The 27,967-nt window shown below is 40.6% G+C and overlaps 2 protein-coding genes across 4 annotated transcripts; both read right to left on the bottom strand.

The window, feature by feature from the left end:
• Positions 1–72: 72 nt before the first annotated feature.
• On the bottom strand, positions 73–27,932 carry LOC143133955 (prostaglandin reductase 1-like). 3 transcript variants are annotated; one of them, XM_076293955.1, is made up of 10 exons: positions 27,754–27,932; positions 25,525–25,636; positions 25,291–25,336; positions 20,324–20,383; positions 20,044–20,211; positions 18,949–19,066; positions 18,464–18,619; positions 18,111–18,216; positions 4,555–4,673; positions 73–1,849 (listed from the first exon to the last, which is right to left on the bottom strand). In XM_076293955.1, the coding sequence occupies exons 2-10, from the start codon at positions 25,628–25,630 to the stop codon at positions 1,739–1,741; spliced, it is 990 nt and encodes a 329-aa protein (XP_076150070.1). In that variant the 5' UTR covers positions 25,631–25,636; positions 27,754–27,932; the 3' UTR covers positions 73–1,738. The 3 variants fall into 3 exon arrangements, with proteins under 3 accessions (XP_076150070.1, XP_076150071.1, XP_076150072.1); XM_076293956.1 differs by having other exon boundaries at positions 27,820–27,932; XM_076293957.1 differs by lacking the exons at positions 73–1,849; positions 4,555–4,673 and adding an exon at positions 7,321–7,944.
• LOC143133954 (uncharacterized) lies at positions 12,863–17,231 on the bottom strand. Its single transcript, XM_076293954.1, has 14 exons — positions 16,865–17,231; positions 16,073–16,174; positions 15,915–15,971; positions 15,747–15,815; positions 15,560–15,658; positions 15,124–15,469; positions 14,722–15,004; positions 14,396–14,629; positions 14,221–14,312; positions 13,993–14,097; positions 13,668–13,855; positions 13,407–13,571; positions 13,032–13,266; positions 12,863–12,907 (listed from the first exon to the last, which is right to left on the bottom strand). Exons 1-14 carry the CDS (start codon positions 16,918–16,920, stop codon positions 12,878–12,880), a joined length of 2,061 nt encoding a protein of 686 aa, XP_076150069.1. The 5' UTR covers positions 16,921–17,231; the 3' UTR covers positions 12,863–12,877.
• Positions 27,933–27,967: the final 35 nt, after the last annotated feature.

Genomic DNA, 27,967 nt, shown 5'->3' with positions numbered 1-27,967 from the left:
GCAAATGCAGCAAACTTATTTAAGTTTGCCATTAAACTATTGATCAAATCACAGCACTGACTATTACCAACATAAATGTTAATGTTACTGTTAATGTGGGCAATTATCATACCTCCCTCGTCCTCCTCATCTCTCCTCACTGTTCCTCTCATTCTGCCTCTGTTCAGGAAGAATTTTCTAATGTCCATCTCTGAATAGTTTATCAGAAGGCTATGTTTAGTTTTACAGTAGGACAGCTTCACAAACAGTATAGGCTACTTTTACAGGACTCTCTCTACAGTATACGTAAATCATTATTAATTGTCCGCATGTGTGCATGCAGCATACGCATGGTGTGAGTGTGTGTGTCAGGGAGAGAGCACAAGCTGGTAAACTGTTGCTAAATTTAGGCTACAATGACGCTAAGCATTGAAAAACAGATGCTAATTATGTGGGCAACATTCTCTAACATTGATCAACTTGTCATATTTTCTGTCAAACAAGTTGTGAATTTGTTGTAACATTAAAACAGGGGACGACTTACTCTGCGCTCAAAGTGATGTGATGAGCTCCAGCGGTTTCCACTGCAACAAAAGACTCGGAAGCATCATGTGAACGATTTTCATTGGTTGTTGCGTTCAATCTTACCAAGCTACAGAGGTGCTATTTCCTGATTGGCTATTATGGCCTCCTTTTTTCCCCCTTGTTTTTTTTTTTATTATAGCTGGTAAGTGACAGGCGCGAGTCATGACTAAAGCAGGTACTGAGATGCGCTCCTGAATGCCGTTTGAGCGAGAGCAGCGCTAGAATTTTACTGGGGCACTGGAGACTTTTACTAAGGCACGTGCCCCAGTGAATAAGGTCTAGTGACGCCCCTGCCTTAAGTGCTACACGCTAAATTATGTCACATTCGTGCGTAAGAGCAACTCGGGCGGGGGTGTACGATGTATATGGATTACAGCATTCTGGAAGTGATTATTCGGTAGGCAAAAACAAAACTTTACTGTTTATGGAGAATAAAGCAGGAACAAATATTTTTCTTTTACACTCTATGGAAAAAAATAGTCTCATTAGGTAGCACCTTTTTATTATTATTCGTAATATACATTTATTTATTAAATAATCGATTGCGCCTGACTGTCCATGTGATTTTGATTGTGATGTGATGCCAGTGGGAGGAGCTACAAAAGACGACCCCGGACCCCACAGCCATTGCGATACATTGAGATAGCAGAGATCTGTCGAGATGACTGGCATCATATGTTATGGGTCATCCTAAAGTTAGGAATGTTTATAGCCAGAGAACTTGTGGGTTCAATTCTCAGCTTCCACTGTTGTGCCCTTGAGCAAGGTGCTTAACCTCAAATTGCTCTGGGGGCGATGACCCTTGTAATATTATTGACAAATAAGTCACTTTGAATAAAAGCGCCTGCTAAATGAATAAATGTAAATGTATATCTGTGCATGCATCTTATTCAGGACATGAAAAAACACATACTGTGGTGCTAAAGCTGTAAAACAAATAGGCCTAACAGAAAAGTACAATTACCAATATATCAAACTGTGACATCATTTCAAAAGTATGATACGAATTAAAATAGTTATTTGATTGACAAGGACAGATTTCCCCATTAGTTCCACTATGCACTCGATATATGCTGACTAGGTCATCATTCTTTCTCCTCCATACGCTGCAAAGCCTACAGCACTTGTTGCATTTGATAGTGAGATGCATTTGGGATAATGTATTTGGGATGAGTCACATCTTCACGATGGCTTTTCCGATGTTGTCCCCTTGTAGCATGCCCATGAAGGCGGAAGGCATGTTTAAAAAACCTTCGGTGATGTGCTCCCTACATTTGATTTTCCCCTGTGGAGCAAACACAAGGTAACATACCATAAAATACAGTGAATAGTAACAATGAGTTAAATACATTAGGCATGTACAGGAAAGCTACTAATCTTGAATAGCAAAATATATACACTGAGTGGCAGATTTACGTACATTTTGCAAACGCAACGTTAAGCAAGGTTCACATTGCACGCGCAAACAGCAGCACTGGCTATGAAACACATTACTTTCAATGGCTTGCATGTGCAAGAACTGGTCTGCTGCATGCATCGGGCAAAGCACAGCACAAGCAGCATTTTTAAGGGTGCACTGTAAATCATAAGTATTTTGCGCTGAGCCTGGCGGCAAGCACAACAGAAAAAAACTCAACCAAGAGCAATCTAGCGGCGAGCGCAGCGCCCATGCCGCGTGCAATGTTAAGTACCCTTCATCAGCGCCATGGCCAACCCGCAGAAAGCACACATCGTGGCTCTTCATTTTACGTGCTATTTATCATACCTGTAGCTAATCGGGTCAGCGTCTTTCTCGGCCCCAACCCCAATTTGCACTGCTCACAACTGAACGGCATGATTCAATCACAAGCGCAGTTGAACGATGTCAACTGATGACAACATTAAAAGGAGTCAAGTTTAGCGGTCATGAAATAATATATGATAAGAAGATATCAACAAGCAAAGAGATAATGCAGAACAGTATTCTACTCAACTTAAGTACTCAAATACTCAAACTACATGTGCACGTAGGCTTTAATAGCCAAATCTATAGACATTAGAAAGGCCGGTTAAAGTTAAGGTTAGTACAAAGAAGCAAAACCGGTGCGCTGAATAATACTGATTCTGTTGTCTTTGAACGCTTCTCTTACTGACACATGTAACCACAATTTGGACTAACACCTGCTTTTACAAGGCCGAAATAGTTCACCGCAAAACAGACATGATTTCATGGGTATAGTTTTTGTACATACAAGGGAATTCCTGGTTAGGTGCATTTTACGCTTCTCCTCCCATCATTTTACACAAAACTCCCACTTTCCCCTGACTCTCCAATGAATGCATATGCATGACACAGAAAAGCGCAAATTGCCATTCTCAGGTCCTGCGAAAGGCGGTCTGCGTTTTTTCCTAAGTGCGGCCTGTTAGTACATACCACACCATGTTTTTAATACGCTTGTTGCGAAGAAAATACGCCTCAAGTGGGCAGAAAAGTGACAAACACAGAAAAACTTAATTAATTTCCCCATAAGCATTTAGGAAATGGCTGATTGAATGCGGGGCCGGTCAGGGGGCCTTGTTACAGTTTTTCTTTGGTGCATTTCTCAAATCATCATTAACGTTTGCACAACAGTTAGTACATTTCTCAAATCATCATTAACTGTACCACATGGTGGATTACCTGCAATGGGGGGGTATCTTGCTCAAAATACTTATTTTATGTCTCTTTAATATTTATAACAATTAAACTGTCAGTGCAATCAAAATGACAAGTACTTACGCCACTGTTTATGTCAGTAGTTAAACTGCTTTGTGTTATTGTCAATATGACTCTGTAACTTTTACTCTGTTAGTTTACTGTTAGTCTTACACTTTACTTAAAGGTATCTACATAAGAGTGACATGACACTGTCATGAACAATATAAACAAGTCATAAACATTTACGACATAACGCTTCTGTCATTAAGTGTCATTCGGTTTCTGTCATGACTAGGGATGTAACGATTACCGGTATAATGGTAAACCGCGATAAAAATCTTGACGATAACAATTACCGTTTTCATTTCAAATATCATAATTATCGCAGTTGATTACCACGGTGTGGAAACCGTGTGTTTAATCCTTCCCAGCTTCATCCGAGCCTGCTTCTGACATACAGTAGGCCTGGTACAATGAAAAAAAACTGGTACCCTACTGATTCTGTTGTCTAATTGATGGATTTAACTGCGATATGGATTAAGTTACACCTGATTTTAAAAGGCGGAACATTTTCACCGCAAAACGTGTACTGTAGCCACTCTGCGTCTATTTATACCGCGATAATACCGAAAACCGTGATAATTTTGGTCACTAAGCGTGAGGTAAAATGTTCATACCGTTACATCCCTAGTCATGACAAGTTAGGGTTAGAGTTCATGTGTCATGACGGTGTCTTGTCACTGTTACAGTGGGGAAAATAAATATTTGAACCCATGCTAAAGTTGACTAAAATGAGGAATATAAAATAATATGTTAGAAATTGATCTTAATGCCTTAATCAAAACAATGAGTAAAAATCCAATCTTTAAGGACACCAATTTCCTTAGTGAATGAAGAATTAAATAAATAAATGTTCTTTCTTAAATTACAGGGGCAATAAGTATTTGACCCATGTTAAATTCCCATAGAGGCAGGCAGATTTTTTGTTTTTAAAGGCCACTTATTTCATGGATTCAGGATACTATGCATCCTGATTAAGTTCCCTTGGCCTTTGGAATTAAAATAGCCCTACATCATCACATACCCTTCACCATACCTAGAGATTGGCATGGTGTGTTTTTCAGTTAGCCTATTAGCTGGTTTGATTTGGAGTGAACACCAAACCAGCTAATAGGCTAACTGAAAAACACAGCTGTAAATAGATTTATACTCTGTACATTTCACATTATACCTGTGGTACTCCCTCTGTGTGTGTGTGTGTGTGTGTGTGTGTGTGTGTGTGTGTGTTAGCGTGAGAGAGTTAACAGGCTTGCCTCTCTTGTCCAGGTCAGAAGCCGTCTCAGTGACTCCGGGTGCCTATGTTCCCAGCGCGTACAGAGGAATCCCTCCATGCGCAGCTGCTTGAAGATCATATGTGACTGAATGTATGGACCTATAGGTTAAGAGAGGGCAGAGGGCAGTTATATTTTCAGTAATATTAATGGCATTAAAGGGTGCAGTCAGCGGTCGTAGGCGATTTCCAGCCCATACATTTTTTTGTCACATTCAGCAATCATCTCCTCACGATCCGCTAGCTGCAGTACACCATAAAACATCCACGCTTCCAAAACCAGAAACAAACAAAGTGGGGGCATCCTGTCCCTCAAACAAAAACAAAACCCTGTGTGGTGTTTCTCTGGGAATAGGCCCACTGAAGGGATGGGTGAGCTTAACTACCTCTTTGATATGTTTCGTTTGGTCCTTGGTTGAAATATAATGTACACTGTTTTAGACAAAAGTGTCTGCTAATAATTTTAAACATAAACAAACACGACTTCTTATGCAATCATTGACTGCATGTTTAATTGTGAAGAGAGTGGATAGGATGCCACAAGATGACGCCACTGTTTATGTGGAAACATGTCATAAGCAGTGGCGCCATCTTGTGGTAATAAAACATTAAGAAATCAGGAAACAGGCAATTATTTTATGACTTACTCCCAGTGCTTAGGGGAAATAATCATCCAATATTACAAATGCATGAGAATGCTTGCCAGAACTTTTGTCAACACTTTCTTAATCTTTTGAATACTAAAGAATACAAAAGACCAACTCTTATTATCTACCCAATCAAAATGTAAATAACAGACTCCATCACCCTATTATACTGGATCCGTGTTACTTATTGTACAGCTTGCTTTAGCTGATATCTCTGATAGCTCACCTGGCTGAATAAAATTATAACACTGCCAGTTCATACACACGATGGCACGTGACCGATCTTCTAATCTATCTCATCAAAACTTGCTGAGACCTACACTAAGTGGGGTACCATTCATTCATCTATTTTTGCATGTCTTTGCCAGTGATGCCACTGCTAGATGTGACAGAGTGCGTCCTCCCTAAAGGTCCTGCATGGTGCACAGGAGGCCAAAACTCAGAGTTCCCACCCAGAGCTGAGATCCGAAATAGATTAAGCCCTGCTTACTGCGGTCATGGGCAAGGCATTTGTATAGGTGCAGTGAGCATACTCAGTTATGTCCAGTGTTGGGGGTAACGCGTTACAAGTAACGCAAACGCAAGTTTACTGTTAGTCTTACACTTTACTTAAAGGTATCTACATAAGAGTGACATGACACTGTCATGAACAATATAAACAAGTCATAAACATTTACGACAGGGGTCGGCAATTACGTTTGGACCCGGGCCAATTTTTTTTCAGACAATGGCATCGCGGGCCATAGCTTTTGTAATGGGGGGGGGGGGGGGGGGGGGGGGGTTATAGGCCTACTATTTAAATTATTAATTATTATATTATATTAAAATAAACATCATCTAACTTTTAAAATGCATTTACGACATAACGCTTCTGTCATTAAGTGTCATTCGGTTTCTGTCATGACTAGGGATGTAACGATTACCGGTATAATGGTAAACAGCGATAAAAATCTTGACGATAACAATTACCGTTTTCATTTCAAATATCATAATTATCGCAGTTGATTACCACGGTGTGGAAACCGTGTGTTTAAGTACAAGTTACAAGTAACGCGTTAGAGTACTCTTATTAGTTTTTTTCAGTAACGAGTAATCTAACGCGTTAGTTTTGCGAATTCAGTAATCAGTAACTCTGTTATTTTCCAAAATAAGCACTCGTTACTCCGTTACTTTAAGAATTTCCCTCGATAAGGAAAGTAAAGTCCCTGCCTTTCTGCATTTAGTCAGATGTGGCTGCTTGCGTCTGTGCCCTGCTCCTTGCCTCTGTGTGTGTGTGTGTGTGTGTGTGTGTGCAGGCGCGCCTGCAGGTGTACGTCCATACACACTGTGCGTACCATCAAGCTACTCAACAACAGAAAATTTCCCTTGTGTGTGTGTGTATTCACACCAAATTGGCCTACCATACCTTCCCAACTATGCACAGTATCCCTTTAGCTGCATGCCATTAGGCTATTTACCATTTTCTATTACGTAAAGTTAGTGAACACCTTATCAAAATTAACGTGCATGCATTTTGTTTGAGCAGGAGAGAGAATACGCACGCAGACACGCAATAGGCTACTTGTTGTTTTCTTTTACTAGGCTATCTATATATGGTTATCAGCACACAATGTTGAGCTAATACACTAATTCAATACTCATCAATGGATATCACAAGTTTAAACAACGAAAACAAAGGATGGAGGCAGCAAAGCTAGGAGTTATTCCAGATGGGCAAGAACAAGGTAGGCAATTGGTGTGCTTGTCAGAATGTTAGACTGTACTAAAGCCAGACGTCACGTTACGCTAGAACAAAATAGAACAAAACTAAAGGTAACTTTAGCCTGTATAGGGCTGTATCAAGTTGTCCAAATGAGTAGGTCATTGTAGACATTGTCGTTGTATTATTGCATGTGGATGTTGTTATGCTATTAGTCAGGGGGCCAATTCTGAAAAGGGCTTCCGTTAAGACTTTTGCGGACATGTTTTGGTACAAGCTGTCACCCTATTTTTTTAGGTAGAAGACACCCATAGGTAAGATATTAGGGTGGTTGTCAAGCTGAATTTTTTGTGTGACTTGTACAAGCAATTTCAGGCCAATTTTTTTGTTTCCTGCTCAACACGACATGCCAGCAATAAATGTTGAATATCTCCACAACCACAAGGACCATATACATAAAAAAGGTATCAAATGAAAGCTAACACTCATGGGCTGTCTGCAGAAGTGTCAGAATTGACATTTATTGTACAGTGTAAGAGATAACAGAACTAGAACATTAAAAAAACAATCTCCGCCTAAAGAGAACCATTTTTCAAAGTGAATATCAGCTTGGAAACATAACATAGTATCCCAAAACCTCTATCAATCAGTACCCCTATCTATGGGAATGAGTCAAGCCAAGTTTAAAGCTTGTAGGGAGAGACAGTGCAATACTGCACAAGTTATAATTCTTTAATGTCAAGGCGGAAATGTAGAACTGTAGATGGTGGTCTATGGTGCTATTTTACTTCATTAATGTACCAGGTTGTAACACAAATTATATTTAATTAACATATCACTATAGTTATTAATTCCATCCTAACATTACTGCTCTCTCACTTCTTTAGGGTTAGGGGTAAGTAACTAGTTAGTAGTAATAACTATATAATAGTCGTATGGCAAAGGTATGTTTTTCCCCATCCAAGCAGTGACTCTCAGGTAGGCAGCCAACAGAAGGCACCCAGGGACCATGTCCATGTGCTCAGTCCTGGTCAGGGACACAAAAGAAGAGTTTACTGTTTTGATAATGAATACCTTCCCAATACAAAACATGCATGCATGCATCCAAGGGCATAATATAAATCTAATCTACAAAACAGGAAAAACAATACCGGTATCATGCCAAATAATCTGAAACAATATAGTTGCTAGCCTAGAAATCTAGACGCACCCTAGCGGCAATTACATTTGCTGCCAGGGCTAGAAGATGGATCTTGCTGTTGGCAAACAGCTTGACACGAGTTAAGCTTTTTTTAAGTTGGCAAAAGTTTGAACTAGCCAACTAGCTCCGCTGGTGGGAAAACGCATGGTACGTGCGTTTTCGTACGTACGTACGTACCTTTGTTTGATAGTGGGCCGTCATTAGGTGCAGAGACAAGGCATCCTGAGTTGGTGGTAAAGTATCCAAATTGGCTTTCACTTTCCAAAACAGGGCACAGTGAACATCATGGATTGAAGTGCTGGTCGTTTTTGGATCATACAGTTTGTAGTTTGTCGACCAGTAGGCATGGCCGAAGTGCCCTTGAGCAAGGCACCTAACCCTTCACTGCTCCCTGAGCGCCGCTGTTGTTGCAGGCACCTCACTGCGCCGGGATTAGTGTGTGGTTCACCTCACTGTGTGTTCACTGTGTGCTGAGTATGTTTCACTAATTCACGGATTGGGATAAATGCAGAGACCAAATTTCCCTCACGGGATCAAAAGAGTACATATACTTATACTTATAGAATAGCCAAAGTTGTGGAGAAGATGAAGGCACAACCTCATGATGCCACAACCAAAGGGTATGAGAGGCTCATCATTCAGTGCAATGACACAGATGTACTGTTGTTGCAGCTTGTGTTTGCAACCTGCTGAGCCCAGAAATTTGGATGAAAGCAGGAACTGCCAAGAAACCACGCTACATTAAAGTGCATGATATTAAAATGTCAAATGAGATTCTGGATGGTCTGTTGGCATTTCATGCCATCACTGGATGTGACACTACCAGTCAGGTCACTGGAATATGAAAAAGGATGGCGTGGAAAGTGTTCCAGCAGTGCCCTCATCTTCTCCACAACTTTGGTGAGGATGAAGTACCAAGTCCAGCTATTCTATCCTCAGCAGAACCATTTGTCTGCAAACTGTATGATCTAAAAACGACCAGCACTTCCCATGATGTTCGCTGTGCCCTGTTTTTGAAAGTGAAAGCCAATGTGGATACTTTACCACCAACTCAGTGGAAACAGTCACCAGTGACCCATCCACAGTTGCCCTTACCAACCAGTTGTGGTTGGCACATGAAGGATGGAATGCTTGTCCCCCAGCTTTTAACCAAAGAACCTGTACAGGCCAGATGCTTGGAGCTGACGATATGTGGATGCAAGGAAAGTGGAAGTCAGTGCAGTACCAGGCAATGTCAAAAAAGTGGAATATTTTGTAGTGGGGCATGTGGATGTGCCTGTGCAGCTCGGTGCAAGAATACTCAGGTACTCGCATCATTATTATTGAGTTTTGCCACATTATATGCAACTACATTGTTTCAGATTATTTGGCATGATATTGTTTTTCTTGTTTTGTAGATTAGATTTATATTATGCCCTTGGACGCATGCATGTTTTGTATCGGGAATGTATTCATTCTCCAAACGGTAAACTCTTCTTTTGTGTCCCTGACTAGGACTCAGATTGAGCACATGGACATGGTCCCTGGGTGCCTTCTGTTGGCTGCCTTCCTGAGTGTCACTGCTTGAGTGCCTTCCTGAGTGTCACTGCGTCACCTTTGCCATACAACTATTAGTTATTACATTACATTACATTTGGCTGACGCATTTTTAACCAAAGCAACTAACAACATGGTTAACAGTTTAAGCTTTATAAAGCAATTCTCTGAACACTTATAGGACCATTTTAAAAAGCTCTGGTACAATAAGAATAAGTGCATCAGTGAGTGCTGTTTTTTAAACAATCGAGAGTCAGTTCTAGTCAGGTGGTAAGTGCTAGGATCAGCAAGACTAGTTATTACTACTAACTAGTTACTAACCCCTTACCCTAAAGAAGTGAGAGAGCAGTTATGTTAGGATGGAATTAATAACTATAGTGATATGTCAATTAAATATAATTTGTGTTACAACCTGGTACATTAATGAAGTCAAATAGCACCATAGACTACCATCTACAGTTCTACATTGCTGCCTTGACATTAAAGAATTACAACTTGTGCAGCATTGCACTGTCTCTCCCTACAAGCTTTAAACTTGGCTTGACTTAAACTTGGCATTCCCATAGATAGGGGTACTGATTGATAGAGGTTTTGGGATTTCCAAGCTGATATTCACTTTGAAAACTGGTTCTCTTTAGGTGAAGATTGTTTTTTTCATGTTCTAGTTCTGTTCTCTTACACTGTACAATACATGTTCATTCTGACACTTCTGCAGACAGCCCATGAGTGTTGTGATACCATTTCTATGTATATGGTCCTTATGGTTGTGGAGATATTCAACATTTAGTGTTGGTATGTCATGTTGAGCAGGAAACCAACAAATTGGCCTGAAATTGCTTAAAGTCATACACACACAAAAACAAAAATCAGCTTGACAACCACCCTAATGATCATGCTTGCACATAAATTGGATTATATTGCACATTTGCCCAAAATTACAGTAGGTAACATGGAAGAAAATGAAAGCACTTTGGCAGAAAAAATCCGCTTTTACCACTTATAAGAATATGGTGTTAAAATGGACAAAAAAACATTTTCTAAGCTGACAACCTGGCTAGAACACATGTTAAGGGGTTAAATATTAATACTGGATAGGTTGTATGCTTGTACCAAAAAGTGTCCGACAGAGTTTTAATATCAGTTTTGGCCCCCTGACTAATTCTTGGAGGTACGCGCATTATTTTGAAGGTTGCGTGCCTACCTGTTAAGCACTTAATAGGCCTGCACTTGTAAAGTTGATTTAGGCTATTAATAGTGTGATGCACTGTTCTTTTGTGCGCAGCCTAATACGGTAAGCTACATTCTTATGTTAAAATGAAAAAAGAGGAAACGACATCGGACAAGGATGTTTACTGTTTTTTTGTTTTTGTTTTTATTAGGCTATTACTCTGCCTATTACCGGTATATGCTATTCATGGAAGCTGTTCTAATTCTCAAAGGATGAATGCCTGTTAAAGCTACCTTGTGTAAGAACTTCTCCCATCTAGCGGTGAAATTCTATATGACAACCAACTGAATATTACTTTCTAGCCCCTCCCATTCCGAGCGCATTTTAACTCCTACGGTGGCCGTTTCATGCCAAGGTTAACATGGCTTCCAGTAGCCTACTACGACTTCGTCCAGTGTTCCTTCCAGCGATGAGGTTACTTTAGAAAACATTACACATTGCATTTAATTATATAGCCAGTAAACATGTTGGTTATGACCTATGTAAAGTGAATAATAGTTTTACGTTTTCGTTATTTTGGTAGGCTACTATTTCATTGCTAGCATCAGCTATTCCCAAACGAATGCATGCTAATGTTAGTACAGTATCAGTGCTATCTTTATTCTGTATGTACGAGATTAATAGTGTAAGGCAATGTTTACAGCGTAGCCTACTATTTTTCTCAGTGAGCAGAGTCAGAGATCAGTCGATGCTACGGAGGTGCGAGGGAAAGGTAAAAGGAAGAGGGAAAGGTAAAGAGAAGCCAAAAGCCAAAAGGCAGAGGATCGGTGAGACCTCCTAGGCAAAGAAGAAGACTCTCCAAAGATGACGAGGAGAGAGTGGAAGAACTTCAAAGACAAAGGAGAGAAGCAACGGAGGTTTGTGTTTTTAATATATTTCTCTGAACAGTATCAATTCAATGACACCGAAATTAGCTCGGAAGCTGCACCAGGCACGTTCGTTTTCGTTGCGTCTGCTGCAACTAGCATACACCAGAAAAAAATAGACCATTCTTCTAAAATTGATTTTACGCGTTACGAACGGAACGCTTCAGTTACGCGCTTGGTGTAGCTTCCCTGTTTGTATCTCCATTGTTTATATGTAGCAATTTCTAGCTGTTGCCAGTCAACTGCATGATGTGTTGTCTGCCAGTGAAATCATGACACATATGATTACGTTATGGTCTATAGAAAATGTTTTCACCTTTTCATTGTCCATACACATAGTATTCTTCATTTTGTGTAAACACTTGAAAAATGACAAGAGTACTGTTACTACTTTGCTAACCATCTAACTTTGCTACCTAAACAAGCCTATCTGATCTTATTTTTTGTGTCTTATTTCTTTAGAGATTTGTGGATGGAATGAGCCTGCAAGAGCACAGGGACCTCACCACACAGTTGCTAGCGAGGCAGCCTGGTCTGGTGTTTGATGCATTGATGATGCATCAGCGCAGACATGTCATCCCCCCACCTGTGCCAGGGATGCCTTGGTGTACCTGTACACACTGCAGAGACATGCCAACCGATCGAGAGAAAACCTGTGTGAGCCTTCTGCCTCACTTCACACAGTACTGCCTAGATGAAGGTTTTCTCCGGATTCACAGGGAGGACATCACAGTATTAGGCTATGTAAGAGAGCCAGGTGACAAGAGTGTTCAGATATGCTGCCTACAGACATTTCATTTTCTGGCTGCATGGGTCTCTAGGACAGGGTAATATAAAAAGAGTGATCCCAAGTTGCTGTGTATTTTGCTTTTATGAAAATAAAATATTTTTGTTATGAGACCATTCATGCTGTATTTCTTATACATTACATCCACAAACTTATAATAAAAAAGGAGCTGTAGTAATTTACCTTTTGAAACACCAAATGACAGTAACATGGTCAATAATGTTATTTGCAATATATATTTATTTACAGAAAGTAACAAATTATGGTATTTACACCCATTTACACAACCCTTCCTTTTTCATGGTGCCTTTGAAGCAACATGGACCAGCAATAGGGATCATTCTAAATGCGCAGCCTCCTGAAAAGCTGCTCCTGTGGAAGACATGAGGTGCCATTAGACATACACACCATTTTATAGTTCAACATATTGTTATTAATCTGTACAGTGCTATTTCGCCTAGACTGAGTTACAGGCAAAGGCAAGTGCATCACATACCAAGACTTGTGTCCGCATCAGCTCTGATATAGGGGGTGGAGGTATAGGGGGGACGACACCAAGTCTTCTTGGGTCATTGGGCCGAAGGCTCCTCCTTCGAGGCATCCCAACTCCACTCGTGAGTCTCTTGTTTATAATTTTCCCCTGCAGTTCTGAGATGTATTCATATGTTTTCTCAGATTTCAGGGCGTACAAGCTGTATCGTCTTGCATGTTTGTTGTACAGTCTTCGGAAACTGTAATGGCACAAAGGTAAACTATTACAGGTCAATTACTCATTACAACAACTGACAAACTGGAGAGCACATACCAATCCCAAACCACTGTGTGCCTGTGGGTTTACTTTACAAGACAATACTGCATGTATTAAACTTACATTTGTTTGCCCTCAGATGTAGTTCTTGTTGGTCTGTTGCAGTGGAAATTGTAGTCAAGAGCTGCCAGCAGAACTCTTGCCTCATAAACCGGGGGAGTGAAAGCAAAGCGCTTACTGGCATACATCTGAACATGGTTCTGGAATGACTCCAGGTCTGCTGTTGATCTGTTCGAATAGAAAAGAAATCACACACACATCCACATTAGTGTGTGCATACATACATACACACACACAATTTGTGTACAATGTTACATGCTTTACCTGAAACGCAGATATTTGTGGACATCCTTCAGCCAACGCTTGTTGAAAACAATGTCCACTAAGGCTTTGTGAGACTTAGAATCTCTCTCGATCCACTCCTTCCCTTCTCCCAGATCGCTGTGTTGGCAGCTTCCCATTTGCCACGTGTGGATGTTGCAGACATGGTGACAAATGCCAATCCAAAGTGCCTGTGCAAAAAATACAAATATAATACATAATATATAAAACAAATTGTTATACAGAAAAGGGTCCCCATAGTACAAATATATATATAGATATAGTGGGAGCTACCAGCTACAATCAGTACAATAACAATCCTGCTTACAAGGAACTGCTCTTTGGTGTCAGCAGTCTTGCAACACCACCAAAAATGGTTGACGATGTCCTTCAACCAGTGGAGGAGAATGGACTGTCCTTTCACCTTCCCTGCCTTTGGGAAATAAAAACAAAATACTGAGGTATTTCAGAAATTGTCCATGGAGAGCTAAGAAAATGCATATTTCATCCCAACAGTAAACTACAGCCAATGATTCCCATGAGTCTTGAAACTTACAGCAGCAAGTTTCTTGGCCAGATTCTTGGCACCGTGCCACATGTCCAGACTGTGATGAATTCCAAGGTCCTTGTATTTGCCTTTGTCTGGGTCTGTGAAGTGAGAAATCATAGCATTTCACAACATCTCTTTTTGCAATATTTGTATTCATATATGTTATCAGAGGAGCACTTACTCATAAGGGCTCCAATCTGGATATGAGCATCTGTGCAGATCTCCACCAGCTTTATCTCTCTGGAAAGCTTGTCCACAGTCTGGATAAATCCCTCCTTCTCCATGATGTTGGAGTTCCACGATGTATGCCGCTTGTCTATTGTTGCTACATGAATGATTTCCTTGGTGTAAAGCTCCATCGTGGTGTAGCTGCAGTACTGGGCACAATGCCCTGGTGAATCATTTCTGCCATCCCCTGTAAAAACCCAGGCATATTTCGTAGTAAGGTTATATAATAAACATACGTCATTGCTGCAAGTAATTTATACATGCACCGTTTCAACATACCTAGCACCACAACGTCTTTCCCTTGAAGGCGACGGATGGCCTCGGTATTCCTTTCTTCCCAGTATTCCTTGACTGCGTCAACACAGTATGTGTCTTGGATTGTGCAAAATGTGTTTGGGTTCACCATGCCCATGTTCATGAATTTAAACAATAGGGAAACCTTCCCATAGTTGTTCCCCGACAACAAAATGTTGGTGGATAGAAGGAAATCCCCAGCTTGCATCCCAAACTTCATCACAGGCTGCGAATTCCATCTCCACAGGCTATGTCCATTGGGACATATCTAAAAGTCAGAGAAGATTGATAAATGGATTTGAATTATACAACACTGGCTGTCACAAGAAATGTGCTTGGTATTGCTACCAGTACCAGTTGTATTATGTTGTTACTGCCTGGACTTACCCATTCCGCAATCATTGCCGTGCCCTTATAGGTGATGTTGATGTGAAAGGGGGCAACACTATCACACACCAGACCAGTCCTGAGAACACCTGTACATCTGTCCACCGGCAGCTTCATTAGTGTGACAAGCTGCCTCAAGCAGGTCTCATACAACACTGCCGCTCGGACACAGATGATATCATCTACACATTGGACCTTCAAAGGGTCTGGGTAACTGGGCAACTCAACACTGGGCAAGGGCTCGTCAGTAGGGTCTTCATGAGCAGAAAGGTCATGCACAGTTTCATCAAGCCCAATTACAGGAAGATGGTCAACAGTCTGCACTGCCTTTAATGCTCCACCCATTCTGTGGAGGCAGAACACACGGGCACCATGTAAAAATGTATGACAAAACACAACACAAAATATGGCCAAGTAACAACAGATGAGCACACACCGTATAGAAATTGGTGGAAGATACTCTTCGTCGGAGCTGTCATCCCTCTCTCCATCATCTCTTTGATGGAATGCAGATCCTTCATCTGTCCAGTCGATTCTGTAAGAAATAACATATTTAGAAAAAAAGAACTTCCACACAGTACAAATAGTAACATACCGGTATGTCTATAGGGTGTACTACTTACACACTGTTCATGGGGTCATTGAACACATTTTCATCCACATCCTCCTCCGCGATGCTCATGTCATGTAGGCTTTGTAAAAAATATATATAAATGCTTATATCATGAAAATATACAATAGAGAACACATGTAGGGTTAGGGTATAGACATTATGAGCATTGATGGGTTACCTCTGTTCAAGGCTCTCAATTTCAGGGGCTTCTGCAATTGCGCCAAGATGCTCATCTCTGAAATGAATAAGTGTTTCACAACATATGACAACATATGACAGTACATAAAATGGTAAACACCAAATTATTAAAAATATAATTTTCATGCAGTGACTGACCTGTCTGTCCCACTAGAGATGCTGGACACTGCTGGAGTTAATACTTTAGAGGGCTTTCCTTTCAGTGGTGTTGATGTGACTGCTCGAAGTTCTCTCTCATAGCTGGACAAAAAAGAGCAGTATGTTTGAATGTCTCACTAAACCACAAACAAAGTGCATTCATTTTATGACAGTGAAGAAAATGTATTTTGGTAGATGCACCTCATATACATATAGTAAATTGACTAAAGTTCAATCAAAACAGTTCTGTCAGTTCAGTTTTGTATTGTTCTGCATGATAATGACTTTGACCCTCAGTCTGATCAGTCTCTGGGCTGGCTGGTCTACCCTTCCCCCATTAGGTGTAATGACCTACCCTTCCTCCATTCATAAGTGTAATGGACTAGTCTACCCTTCCCCCATTCCCAGGTGTAGGCTACAGGTGAAAAACTTTCCCTTCAGACAATCTAGTAATTAGTAGGCTACATCTAAAATTAATAAGACTACAGGACAGGCCTCAGGAGGTAAACGTCACCCTTGGAATTGGCTACCCCAGCATTATCAGATTAGGATACATTGTGTAGGCTACAAAGCAAAAGCAATGAAAAATAACTAGGCTACAATTTACAGTGCCCTTTCCCTTTGATCCGTCACAGCACACAAATTTATGTTATAGCCTAGACAATCCTTTTTCATCAACGCGAAAAGTATCCTAGACGTCATTCTAGCGTTATGCTATAGTTAGCCAAGCAACTGTAAAACTTCGAATTTACACCATAGACTGTATAGGTTTACACGAATAGGCCGAATTACCTGTCGAGAAGAAAGCAGGCAACTTCGGCGTCCCTTTTGAAATCCTTGCTCCTCATGAGCTCTTTCCATCTTGGAAAAGCCACTCCAATATTTACTTTGGTCTTGTTGTTTTTCCTGTCGCGTTGTCTTTTTAATTCTCGTTTTCGCTTCCTTGGCGACTCCTTTTCATGACCTCAAGAATATGTGTGATCCTCCATCTTCAACAACCTTTCAAATCTGCCGGCAGTCAGGAGTAGACTAATCTCCCCCTGCCATACGTCACGGTGCAGCTGAGTGTAGCCTAAAAGCGCGAAAGGCGAAGCTTGAATTTCCAGGAATGTCCCTCGTTGGCGAATGTATTTCAAAGATGGAGGCGCAACATGGATTCAGCCATCGCGCGACTCGCGCGTATGTATTTGGAATAGCAGATTCTACACTTACGAGAATACTTTGATTAGTAAGTGGAAGTAATTACACATGAATGAGCACATATTTTTGAAAGAACAAAAGGGTTTTTGCTTAGAATTAACTCAAAAAAATACACAATGTAGCTTTAAATAAAACGTGCAATATGCTGACTGTCTTTCCTGTCATTATCCTACAGTTAGGTTCATGATTGATTCATAAACAGTCAGCACCGTTGGTGCATCTAAAGGAGATGTGTGTTGCTGCTGCAGGCGGAGACGCACCCCAAACACGTTTTAATTGTTGGTAACGCACGAGTACTCTAAGGCGTTACTTTTATTTATAGGTAACGTAGTAACGTAACGGATTACTTTTAATTGATAGTAACGTAGTAACGTAACTAACTACTTTCAAAAGTAACGATACCCAACACTGGTTATGTCACACAGTCAGACAGCAAATGAAGTCAGTCTGTTCACTGTCTATTCACTGTCTATTCATTGTCTATTCACTTCAATGATGATGAAGTCAGTGATGTGAGTATAATTGCATAGGGCAGCAGGCCTTTTCATGGGTGATGTAGTACATAAACACATGTGGTACTTCCTTTTTTAGGTTTCACCAGCAAACTGGCAGAACGGGCTGAACTGCAGAAGTCAGAACTGCAAACACAGCTGTCACTGGTAACTATTATTTGTATACCCCCCACTACACTCCCAGGAACAAGGTGCTGAGACAAAAGATGATGGTGTAATATGTACAATGGGCTCGGTATCCATCCAGGTCAAATACTGTATGAAATATCAAACATTCATCCTATTTTTTAGTCATTACATTCCCAAACAAATCCAGATGAAAGTACCTGTTTGTGTAGTGATGTCATTGTACATAGAAATACTTCCGCACACAGCAATCCTGCCGAAGGGTCTCATAAGTGGCATTACTACACTGGAGAAGTCTCCCCCCACCTGGACAGAATGTCACCACTAATGTCAATGAGTAGAATACACATGGAAACCCACATGCCTATATGCCTACAAACTGTATGTTTTAAACAAAGACAGCTGAACACATATTAAGTATACAAAATACATTTTGTTACAAAATTGACAAAAATTACAACATATACTGTAAATATATATTTGGCCCTTGACTACATCATTCTATCACACACAAACACACACACACACACACACACACAGGCAGGAATCTCACATTATCAAAGTAGCAGTCATATCCATCCGGAGATGCCTTTTCTAGAGCTTTCTGGAGTGAGCTGACTGTCTTGTAGTTGAAGGCCTCATCAAAACCCAGTTCCTTCAGGTAAGACACTTTCTCGTCTGTCCCTGCACAGCCCACTACTCGACATCCCTGCATTGGGGAACACAAGGAAATGCCTATTCTTTAACATGCAACTGCTGCATTGCTTGCATTAGCGTTGAACTATTTTATTTGCCTCAGTTGCTTGTCTGTTAGACTGAATCTTCGATGTTCTGCAGAGAAGTAAAGATAATATTGATGCTGGTGATGTAAATGCAGTCTGAACAATAATTGTTGGATCAAAGCCAATATTTGAATACTAGAAACACATCCAGATTGTTTTAATGGCTGATAAAAGATTCAATGCTTGTCTTTTGTCTTGGTAAAAAAACAACAAAAAAACTCATTCAATGCTGGCAGGTTACCCAAATGACACACACCTTGATCTTGGCAATTTGTCCCACCACCGAGCCCACTGCTCCAGCCGCTGCATTGACCAGCAAAGTCTCTCCCTCCTTAATGCTACACACCTCCTCTAGGCCATAGAGGGCAGTCAGACTGAAAAAGACATTTGACATATTATTGGCACAACAAATAAACCCTACCACCACCATAATGGTTGTCAGGATATCATTAGTCCTGTTTTGAGTGAATCCTGATAAAATGGCATGATGAATATTAAGCGGACGACCCTGTTGAATCAAGTAAATGACTCAAGGAGCTGTATCAAGGAGTCCACTTATTGAGTCCATACATCTTTATAACTATAACTGTAAATCTTTCATCTCATCTGCAACAGCTGGTAGACTGCTGGTTCACAGTCTACAAAAGCTACACAGACAATGTGCCCCATCTGAAACATAATGGTATGGCATTGCTTGCTTCATGAAAAACCCTCATGGCAAGCCCTCCTTATCTAGCTGGGTGTGTTCGTGTTTGCATTGCTTGTGTAGACTATGAATCAGACCTAATAAGTAAGTAAGCATATACTCTTTTGGTCTCTGCATTTATCCCAATCCGTGAATTAGTGAAACACACACAGCACACAGTGTACACACAGTGAGTTGAAGCATACACTAACCCGGAGCAGTGAGCTGCCTGCTACCGCGGCGCTCGGGGTTAGGTGGATGTGGATGTTCAGCCGTGGATGTGGGCATGGGAGAGCAGTACTCAACCACTTGCCCTGCCCACATTTTTCCTACTGGGTAGGGGATCGAACCGGCAACCCTTCGGTTACAAGCCCAAAGCCCTAACCAGTAGGCTACGGCTGCCCCACGGCTGCCCTAATAGCCAGGTATGACATTTCTGCAGCATCATTTACTAAAGTTTATTACAGTTTGATCCCCATCTACAGAACCAGAACTGTGTATGAACAGCCATGTCTTAAAGCATACACACTTAACAGACATCTAGAAGAACAATTGGCTAAATTTGATGCATTTGATAACAGCTTTAATGTGTTGTAGTTTAAATGCATTTTGCAACTTGCATCTAAACTTGAGAACATGTTAGTGGTGAACTGAAATGGTGATTACCCAGGCATGCCAATGGCACCTACTGCCAGCGAGACAGACTGATCTTGTGGCCAGTCAGAAAGCAATGGGGTCAAGTCTGAGCCATCGGATAAGCTGTGGGTCCTCCAGCCGCAGTGTGTGATCACATGACTGCCCACAATGAAGTTGGGATTTTTGCTCTGAATTACCCTTAAAGACAAAAGGCAGAATGTGCTGGTATAATAAGAACACTAACTGTAAATTGTAAGTGTTTAATTCTGACTAGAACAAAGGAGGACTTTTTTATAAGATAGGCACCTACTTGGCAACTTGAGCACCGATCATCACATCCCCCTCTTTCATCCAGACTTTACTGTAGGGCCTAAAACATAATCAAGTATACTGTAATTCAAAATCATCTTAAAATATGACATACAGTTAAAAACGAAATTATTAATACCCCTGGCAAATATTGATTTAATGCTGATTTTCTCCTAACCCTAGTTGGGTCATAAACCTCAATTCCATGACCATTCTCTGGCTAATATGTTTTGACGACTGATTTGACCTCTATACATCCTTTATAAAAAAATTAGACCCTATGTCACTCGCAAAAATGTCGGCATTTTTTGCTAGAGGGCCGAATCCAAAATGCCCGCCGGCATCATCTTGATAAAGTATTAAAAAAGTATTATTTTTACCAGAGCACCTACAATTATGTATAAATATACTTTTAGTGGCAAATTGACCCAGAGGATTGTGATTCTGACATCATTTTGAAATTTAGACATAATCTTGGCCCTGAAATCCAAGATGGCCGCCATCTGGTAGAGCGAAAACATAATTTTTAATATACAAATTTACTTTTTAACCAGAACACCTAGAATGATGCATGAAGACACTTTTTATGGTAAATTGACCATAAGGATTGTGATTTTGACATCATTTTGACATTAAGACATTGTTCTGACCCCAAAACCCAAGATGGCCATCATCCGGGAGGGCAAAAATGTAAAGTTTAGAAGAAGTAATAGAAGATTAATCCGAATCAGAGCACTCTGCCTCACTAGACTCACCACTATCTGATGAAATTCTACTCTGCACATCATCATTTTCCTTTTCATCATAATCATATTCGCTATCATCTTCCTCGCTGTCTTCCACTGGCCTTGATGCAGTTAGATGAGTTGGAAGAGCAGGTCTTGTATAGCGGACAGGGCGACAGTGACCATCCACCAACTCCCATCCATGTCCGATTGGCATGGGGTGGTGCTTCAGGGAGGGATTGTGTACTAGATATGCCAAGTAAGCACTGTTGGCGTAAGCCATCTTCATCTGGGGGGAGACGGATGAATGATTTATTTTTCATGCTCTTCCATTTCACTGCACATGCCTCAGCCATGGTGCTACTCTTGTGGTCACCATAGATGACATGTCTTGTGAACTTGAACAGTTCCTGTAACACCTCCTCAAAGTCAAGGCTCTCCACACCGTGAGAGCTGTTGTCGTGCCACAGGGTTCTTTGCCACCTGGTCATACACTGACTTCTTAACCTTGCCATATTCCAGAGTTAGCATCACATCCGGTCATACAGTGCAGCTACACAATGCAGTCTGCCATCTCGTCAGTTACCAGATCACTGCAGACTGCCATCTTCTGCTTTCTCTTGGTGTAGAACATACCAGAAATTTGCTTTGAGATTAACGCTGCTGCGACATAGGCATCAGTATCAGCAGAATCAATGAATACGGGTCCACGATAGCCTGATTCTCGCAGCATTGCATAAGTGGAGAAGATGATAGAAGATGCCTCAGACTGATGAAAGCAAAAGTTCTGGATTGGTTGCTGGGTTGACAAGTTAGTACAGTGGGAGCCAACAAAGTAAACAATCTCTGCATCAACAGTTTAGATATAGAAGAGTCTTTATTGTCCCACAGGGATAATCATTTCCACACATCTTCTTCCATCATGTTCCATAGCACAACAACATATATAAAAACACATATAACATGTAACACATATCCATCCACCCCTGTGACATATCTCATCCACACAGCATATAAAAACATGTAACACATACAGTATATCCCATCTACCTATGTGACATATCTCATCTACCCAGCATTACCCATCCCCATTCAGTACAAAGACACATCACATTAGGACACCCACATAGACACATCCAGTGTGAGAAACTAGCAACTGTGGTGGTGACAGTATTACAGTTTGTTCAGCAATGTGATGGTGGTGGGGACAAAACTTTTTTTGAAAGTGGCTTTAGTCCAGTTCAGTGCTCTGTATCTGTGGCCAGATGGAAGTAGTGTGAAGAATTGGTTCAGGGGATGGTCTGTGTCAGCTGCTATTATATGTGCTATAGGCATGTGGTGGCTCTGTCATTTATGTCTGATAGGTTGGGTGTGTGGAGACTGATTATCGTAGAGGCAATACAGTGGGGAAAATAAGTATTGAACACGTCAAAATTTTTTCAGTAAGTATACTTCCAGTGAGGCTATTCGCATGACATTTTCTCCAGACATTAGTATTAATTTAGGTAATCCACACATATTAAAAAATCCAAACATTGATGTCCATAAGTAGAGTTATGAGTAAAAAGGTGGAATGGCACAGGGAAAAAGTATTGAACACACTAAGAAAAAGCAGTACACAAAGGCAAGGAATGGCAAGGAACGAGCTGGAATCTATACATAGTTAGAGAGTAATTATCCCTCCTATCTGTGCAAATTAATATAAGCTGGGTTAGTATTGATGAGCTATAAAAAGGTTTTTCGTTACCAAGGTGTCACACAAGAAACATTTCATGATGGGTAAAAGCAAAGAGCTCTTCCAAGACCTTTGCAACATTATTGTTGCAAAACATATCAATGGAACTGGTTTTCAAAACTTCAGAATCATCCAGTAAGCAGTATTGGAACCATTATCTGCAAGTGGAAGGAACATCACTGCATCATCAATCGGCCATGCACAGGATCTCCTCACAAGATTTCTGACCAGGAAGTCAGAAGAATAGTCAGACGTGTAGCCTAAGAGACAAGGACCGCTCGGAGAAAGCTCCAGAAAGACTTGGAGGCAGCAGGTTCAATTGTTACAAAGAAAATCATAGGTAATGCACTCCACTGCCATGGCCCCTATGAAATACTGAGAGAATGTATTCTGCTCCGGCAAAGGAAACTCTCAATTGGTTTCAGAGAAAGGAAATCAAGGCCCTGATTTAAATCCAATTGAACAATTTTGGAAGTTACCTAAAGATCAGGATTTACAAGAGGGACCCCTGGAATCTTCAATATTAAAAGACTGTCTGTTTAAAAGAATGGGCCAAAATCACAACTGTGACTGATTAGTTCCGTCATACAGGAAATGCCTTGAAGCTCTCATTACAAATAAAGGCTTTTCCACTAAGTATTTAAGAAATTTCAGTTGGCGTGTTCAATACTTTTTTCCTGTGGCATTCCACTTTTTTACTCATAACTCTACTTATGGACATTAATGTTTGGATTTTTTTATATGTGTGGATTACCTAAGTTAATACTAATGTCTGGTGAAAATTTCATGCAAATAGCCTCACTAAGTATACTTACTGAATAAAATGTTGACGTGTTAGTAAATTTATTTTCTCCGCTGTATGTGTGATTTTAGTGAGTTTGTTTTTGCAGGTGGTGGTTAACATTGTGTAAAAACAGGGTGAGCAGTACAGCAGGGTGGGTTGGATGATGCTTTTGTAGAGCAGGAGCAGGAGGTGGGGGATGTTGAGGTGATGCAATTTCTCGATGAGCCGGTGACGTTGGATTGTGTTGAAGGTGGAACTTGTGCAATGTCAGTCAGGTAGCTGCATATCAATTTTTGTAGACGCTAACTTTTGTACTAACTTTTGTACTAACACTACAAAGCAGTGTGTTAAATGCTCTGGCAGAGGGAAATGGATCATCCAATTTCATGTAGGTGTTGGGGTTCCCTGTGCCCGCAGGTCTCTCTCATCATCTTTAGTTGAGTTTGCTGCATCGTGTGGGTCATTCACACAGATGATACGATCAGCACGACCATCGCGAGCAACACTGCCTCCGTGCGTGCCAACTACTAGTACGCCATCCCTCCCTGAAGCACCACCCCATGCCAATCGGACATGGATGGGAGTTGGTGGATGGTCATTGTCGCCCTGCTCTTCCAACTCATCTACCTGCATCAAGGCCAGTTGAAGACAGCAAGGAAGATGAGAGCGAGTATGGTTGTGATGAAAAGGAAAATGATCTTCTGGACTAATCTTCTATTACTTCTTCTAAACTTTATATTTTTGCCCTCCTGGATGGTGGCCATCTTGGGTTTTGGGGTCAGAACGATGTCTTAATGTCAAAATGATCCTTATGGTCAATTTACCACAAAAAGTGTCTTCATGCATCATTCTAGGTGTTCTGGTTAAAAAGTAAATGAATATATTAGAAATTATGTTTTCGCTCTACCAGATGGTGGCCATCTTGGATTTCAGGGCCAAGATGATGTCTAAATCTCAAAATGATGTCAGAATCACAATCCTCATGGTCAATTTGCCACAAAAGCGTATTCATACATAACTATATGATGATGTCAGTGGCCATTTTGGATTCGGCCCTCTAGTAAAAAATGCCGACATTTTTGCTTGGGACATGGGGTCTAATTTTTTTATAAAGGGTGTAGAAGTCAAATCAGTCGTCAAAACATATTAGCCAGAGAATGGTCACGGAATTGAGGTTTATGACCCAACTAACCAATATGTTTGTTCTGACTGAAAATTACACTGCCACATGGCTAAAGGTTGTAACACAATGTGGTAGAAACATGGAATCAAAAAAGTGTTTTTTCATCTTTAACATTTTTATGAAAAATGGAATGTCCAAAATTATTCATACCCTTTTGAAATAATAAATGGAAACATCTTTATTTGCATTCATAGCTCTCAAAATGGTTCTTATAATACCTATCAAGCCTCTCCATGTCTCCACAATGATTCTAGCCACACCTTATTAGCAGCAATCCGAGTTTTGAGGCAGGAACAATTCTTTGCCATCACTCTGGCCATGTGCTCACTTTTTTGACGGATTGAGGTCTGAACCTTGGCTGGGCCACTCTAAAATGTTGATATTGTTCTCTGTTAACGATTTTGGATCATTGTGTGGTTTAATCCGTTTAAATCCAACATTAATATTAATATTTTCCAGGGGTATGAATAATTTTGTTCTTAACTGTATATTTAAAAACAAAAAACATTGCAATGCTGTATCTGAATATAGCATTACAAACCTCATGTAAGGATCCACACTTAGATAGACAGCCTCAACCAATACTTCTGAAATGAACAGACCATAATATGTTTATGTTTATGGTTATTAGCACTTTTGTTCAATGCAAACAATATTAACATGGATAATATAATATTAAACATACTTGGTTAATCCATATTTACCTCCATCTTTTCAACTAGTTTCAAAAATAAATCCAATTTAGAATAGTGAAAATGTAAATATAAAAAAATACCTCCATCTTTTGGAGATAAAAGCCTTTCATCCTTCAGCTGAAAATCACCGGTCTTTGGAAAGCCAGTGAAATGTTGTTTCAATGTCCATACCTTGGCCTGCGTCATATCTCCCTGAATTGGAACATTAAAGGTGTGAGGCTCCGGTGTTTTGTAAAAAGGGTGTGTTCACAATGCTATACCAGGACAAGGCCAGGAAACATTCAATTGAAAAATAAAGAATGGACTTGCTGTGTGTGTGCAGTCAGTAGAAAAAGGGGGTTGGGAATTTTATCAGCTCAGTTTTTTAAAAGCATGGAGCCCAGGTAGCCACAGATCTTGCCAGTGCCAATTCCAGTGCAGCATCATCAAGACCAGGCACTCTTAAAACGACTGTGTTAGAAACAACACATTGTGTTGTGTTGTCTCTACCTGGACATAGAGGTGTGTTGACAGCGCAAACATTTCATGTCACAGTTGATAGCCTAATGTTGTCACTACGTGACTGTGAGTTGCTCTTAAATGCATGTTGCTAACTGCTGATAACTTTGCCTGTCTAACTTTGCCTGTCAGACGAAGCAGACAGCAGAGGGCTGCCCAACTGGGTCCACCTTGCCTGGAATGAGCAAAACCTGTTGCATCCATCATAGCGTTCAGAAAATGCCCAGCACGAAAAGGCCTGAGGCAGTGTCATGGTGAGAGCTTGGCAAGACTGCCCACATGCACGCGCCTGAAAACATTAACTCCTGCATAAGTCTTCTCGAGGAGCAATAGCAGGTAGATTTACCGCTGACCCTGTGTGGTTGGTGAGGTAGGCAACAACCACCACCTCTAAATGCGAAAACCAAGCTCATCAGCTTTATGGAGTGCGCAAGCAGAGAGTGGGTTTTCCCCAGAGCGCTAGATCTTGTAAGTGAATTCCAGAAAGGCCAGGTGTGGATGCTCATGTTTCATGGAATGAGGTCAGAAGAAGCAGCTATCCATCCTGGTGTCGTCCGCAGGCAGTGGTGCTTTACTACACTTCTGATATTTCTGATTTGACTTCTAATTAGTTTTTCCTCACATTCTGAAACACTTCAATAGCATTAGCTACATCAAAGTCTCCAGATGTATCTATATTCTGAAGGCTATTACAGCAGATTTTGTTTAGATCATAGCTTGAATAATATAAGATTTTATGTTATGGCGAAAATCGATATAAGACTACTGAATGACCAATATTCAGACGACTACTTTTTTATTTATTGAATGATGAAAAGAGATATCCAAAATGATCCTATAGTAAAACGTATCTAGTGTCAATACAACAAAATTAAACTTTGAGTCTTCAATCCAATGTTCAGATTTCCGTTTTTGGAAGTGTATGCAAATTAGGCCTACTTCATTTGGATGACTCATTTGCATATATTACATATATTAAATTTCAGAAAACTTGCAATACAAAAGTTACTTGTGTTAATGTAAGTATCAAACTAAAGTTTCATGGTATTAGCTACAGATGCCTATAAGTTAAAAATGTTACACTATTCACCTGTAGTGTCTCGCCTATGACCAATAGGCCTACACATATTGTTTCAATAACAATTGTGAAAAACTGAGACCCTTATTTCAATGTTATACAGTAGATTCATAATCAGAAGACATTGAACTTTCAAAATATCATGCCTGCCTACCTTTCTTCAAAAATGCCTATAGGGTTACAGAATTTTTTATTAATGGCACTGATAGCCTATAATATACTAGGATGAAGTCTGAGAATGACGGCGGTAGGCTACATGGCCTAACTACGTGAAACAGCAACAAAATAGACCCCCCCAGTGTAGCCTAACAGTTAGTATGCTGATTCCGTTCCAACCTGGTTTCAAAGTTCATCATGATTAAATAATGAGTGTAGCCTATTGCTAACACTATATAGGCCCTATATTGTGCTCAATTTCAGATTATATGTTTCAGTGTTCCAAGAACGATTGTAACGCCCTGAGCAGCGTCTTCAAACCTAGAGGGAGTTATTCCTGAATCTCCCAGTTAGGCTACTAAAAAATGGATTATGGTGGTACAGACTGTTCGTTATACAGTGAGTGAGTTCGATGTCATCTGGATCATGACGTCTGGTGAACATAATTGAGAGCTAACCAAGACTGTTGTAGTGGGCTAATGACAACTCCATAGCCTATTTTGTCAAGTAGCTCTCTCACTGTTTCACCAAAACGAGCGGAATTCTCAAGACCCACACCCAAAGAAGCATAGCCTACCTTGAGAGAAACAGCACCGGAAGAAGTAGCCGAAGAGTATCCAAATGTTTTAAAGCAGACACTTACCAACACTTCTAACCAGACTGAGCAACTTTCACGTTATGGCTTTGCGGAGTCATGGTCTAAGATAATATTTAACTTTTTATAGCCTACCCCTACGTCGTCGATTAAGGACGAGCGCCAGATGGAGACAGCGCGCGGTGTATCCTAATCA

This window comes from Alosa pseudoharengus, unplaced genomic scaffold, assembly GCF_046254945.1.
Source record: "Alosa pseudoharengus isolate Yale_2024_CS ecotype anadromous, Long Island Sound unplaced genomic scaffold, YU_APseudo_1.1 YU_APseudo_1.1_scf_2, whole genome shotgun sequence".
NCBI lineage: Eukaryota > Metazoa > Chordata > Actinopteri > Clupeiformes > Clupeidae > Alosa > Alosa pseudoharengus.
This window is presented reverse-complemented; position numbering and strand designations above follow the sequence as displayed.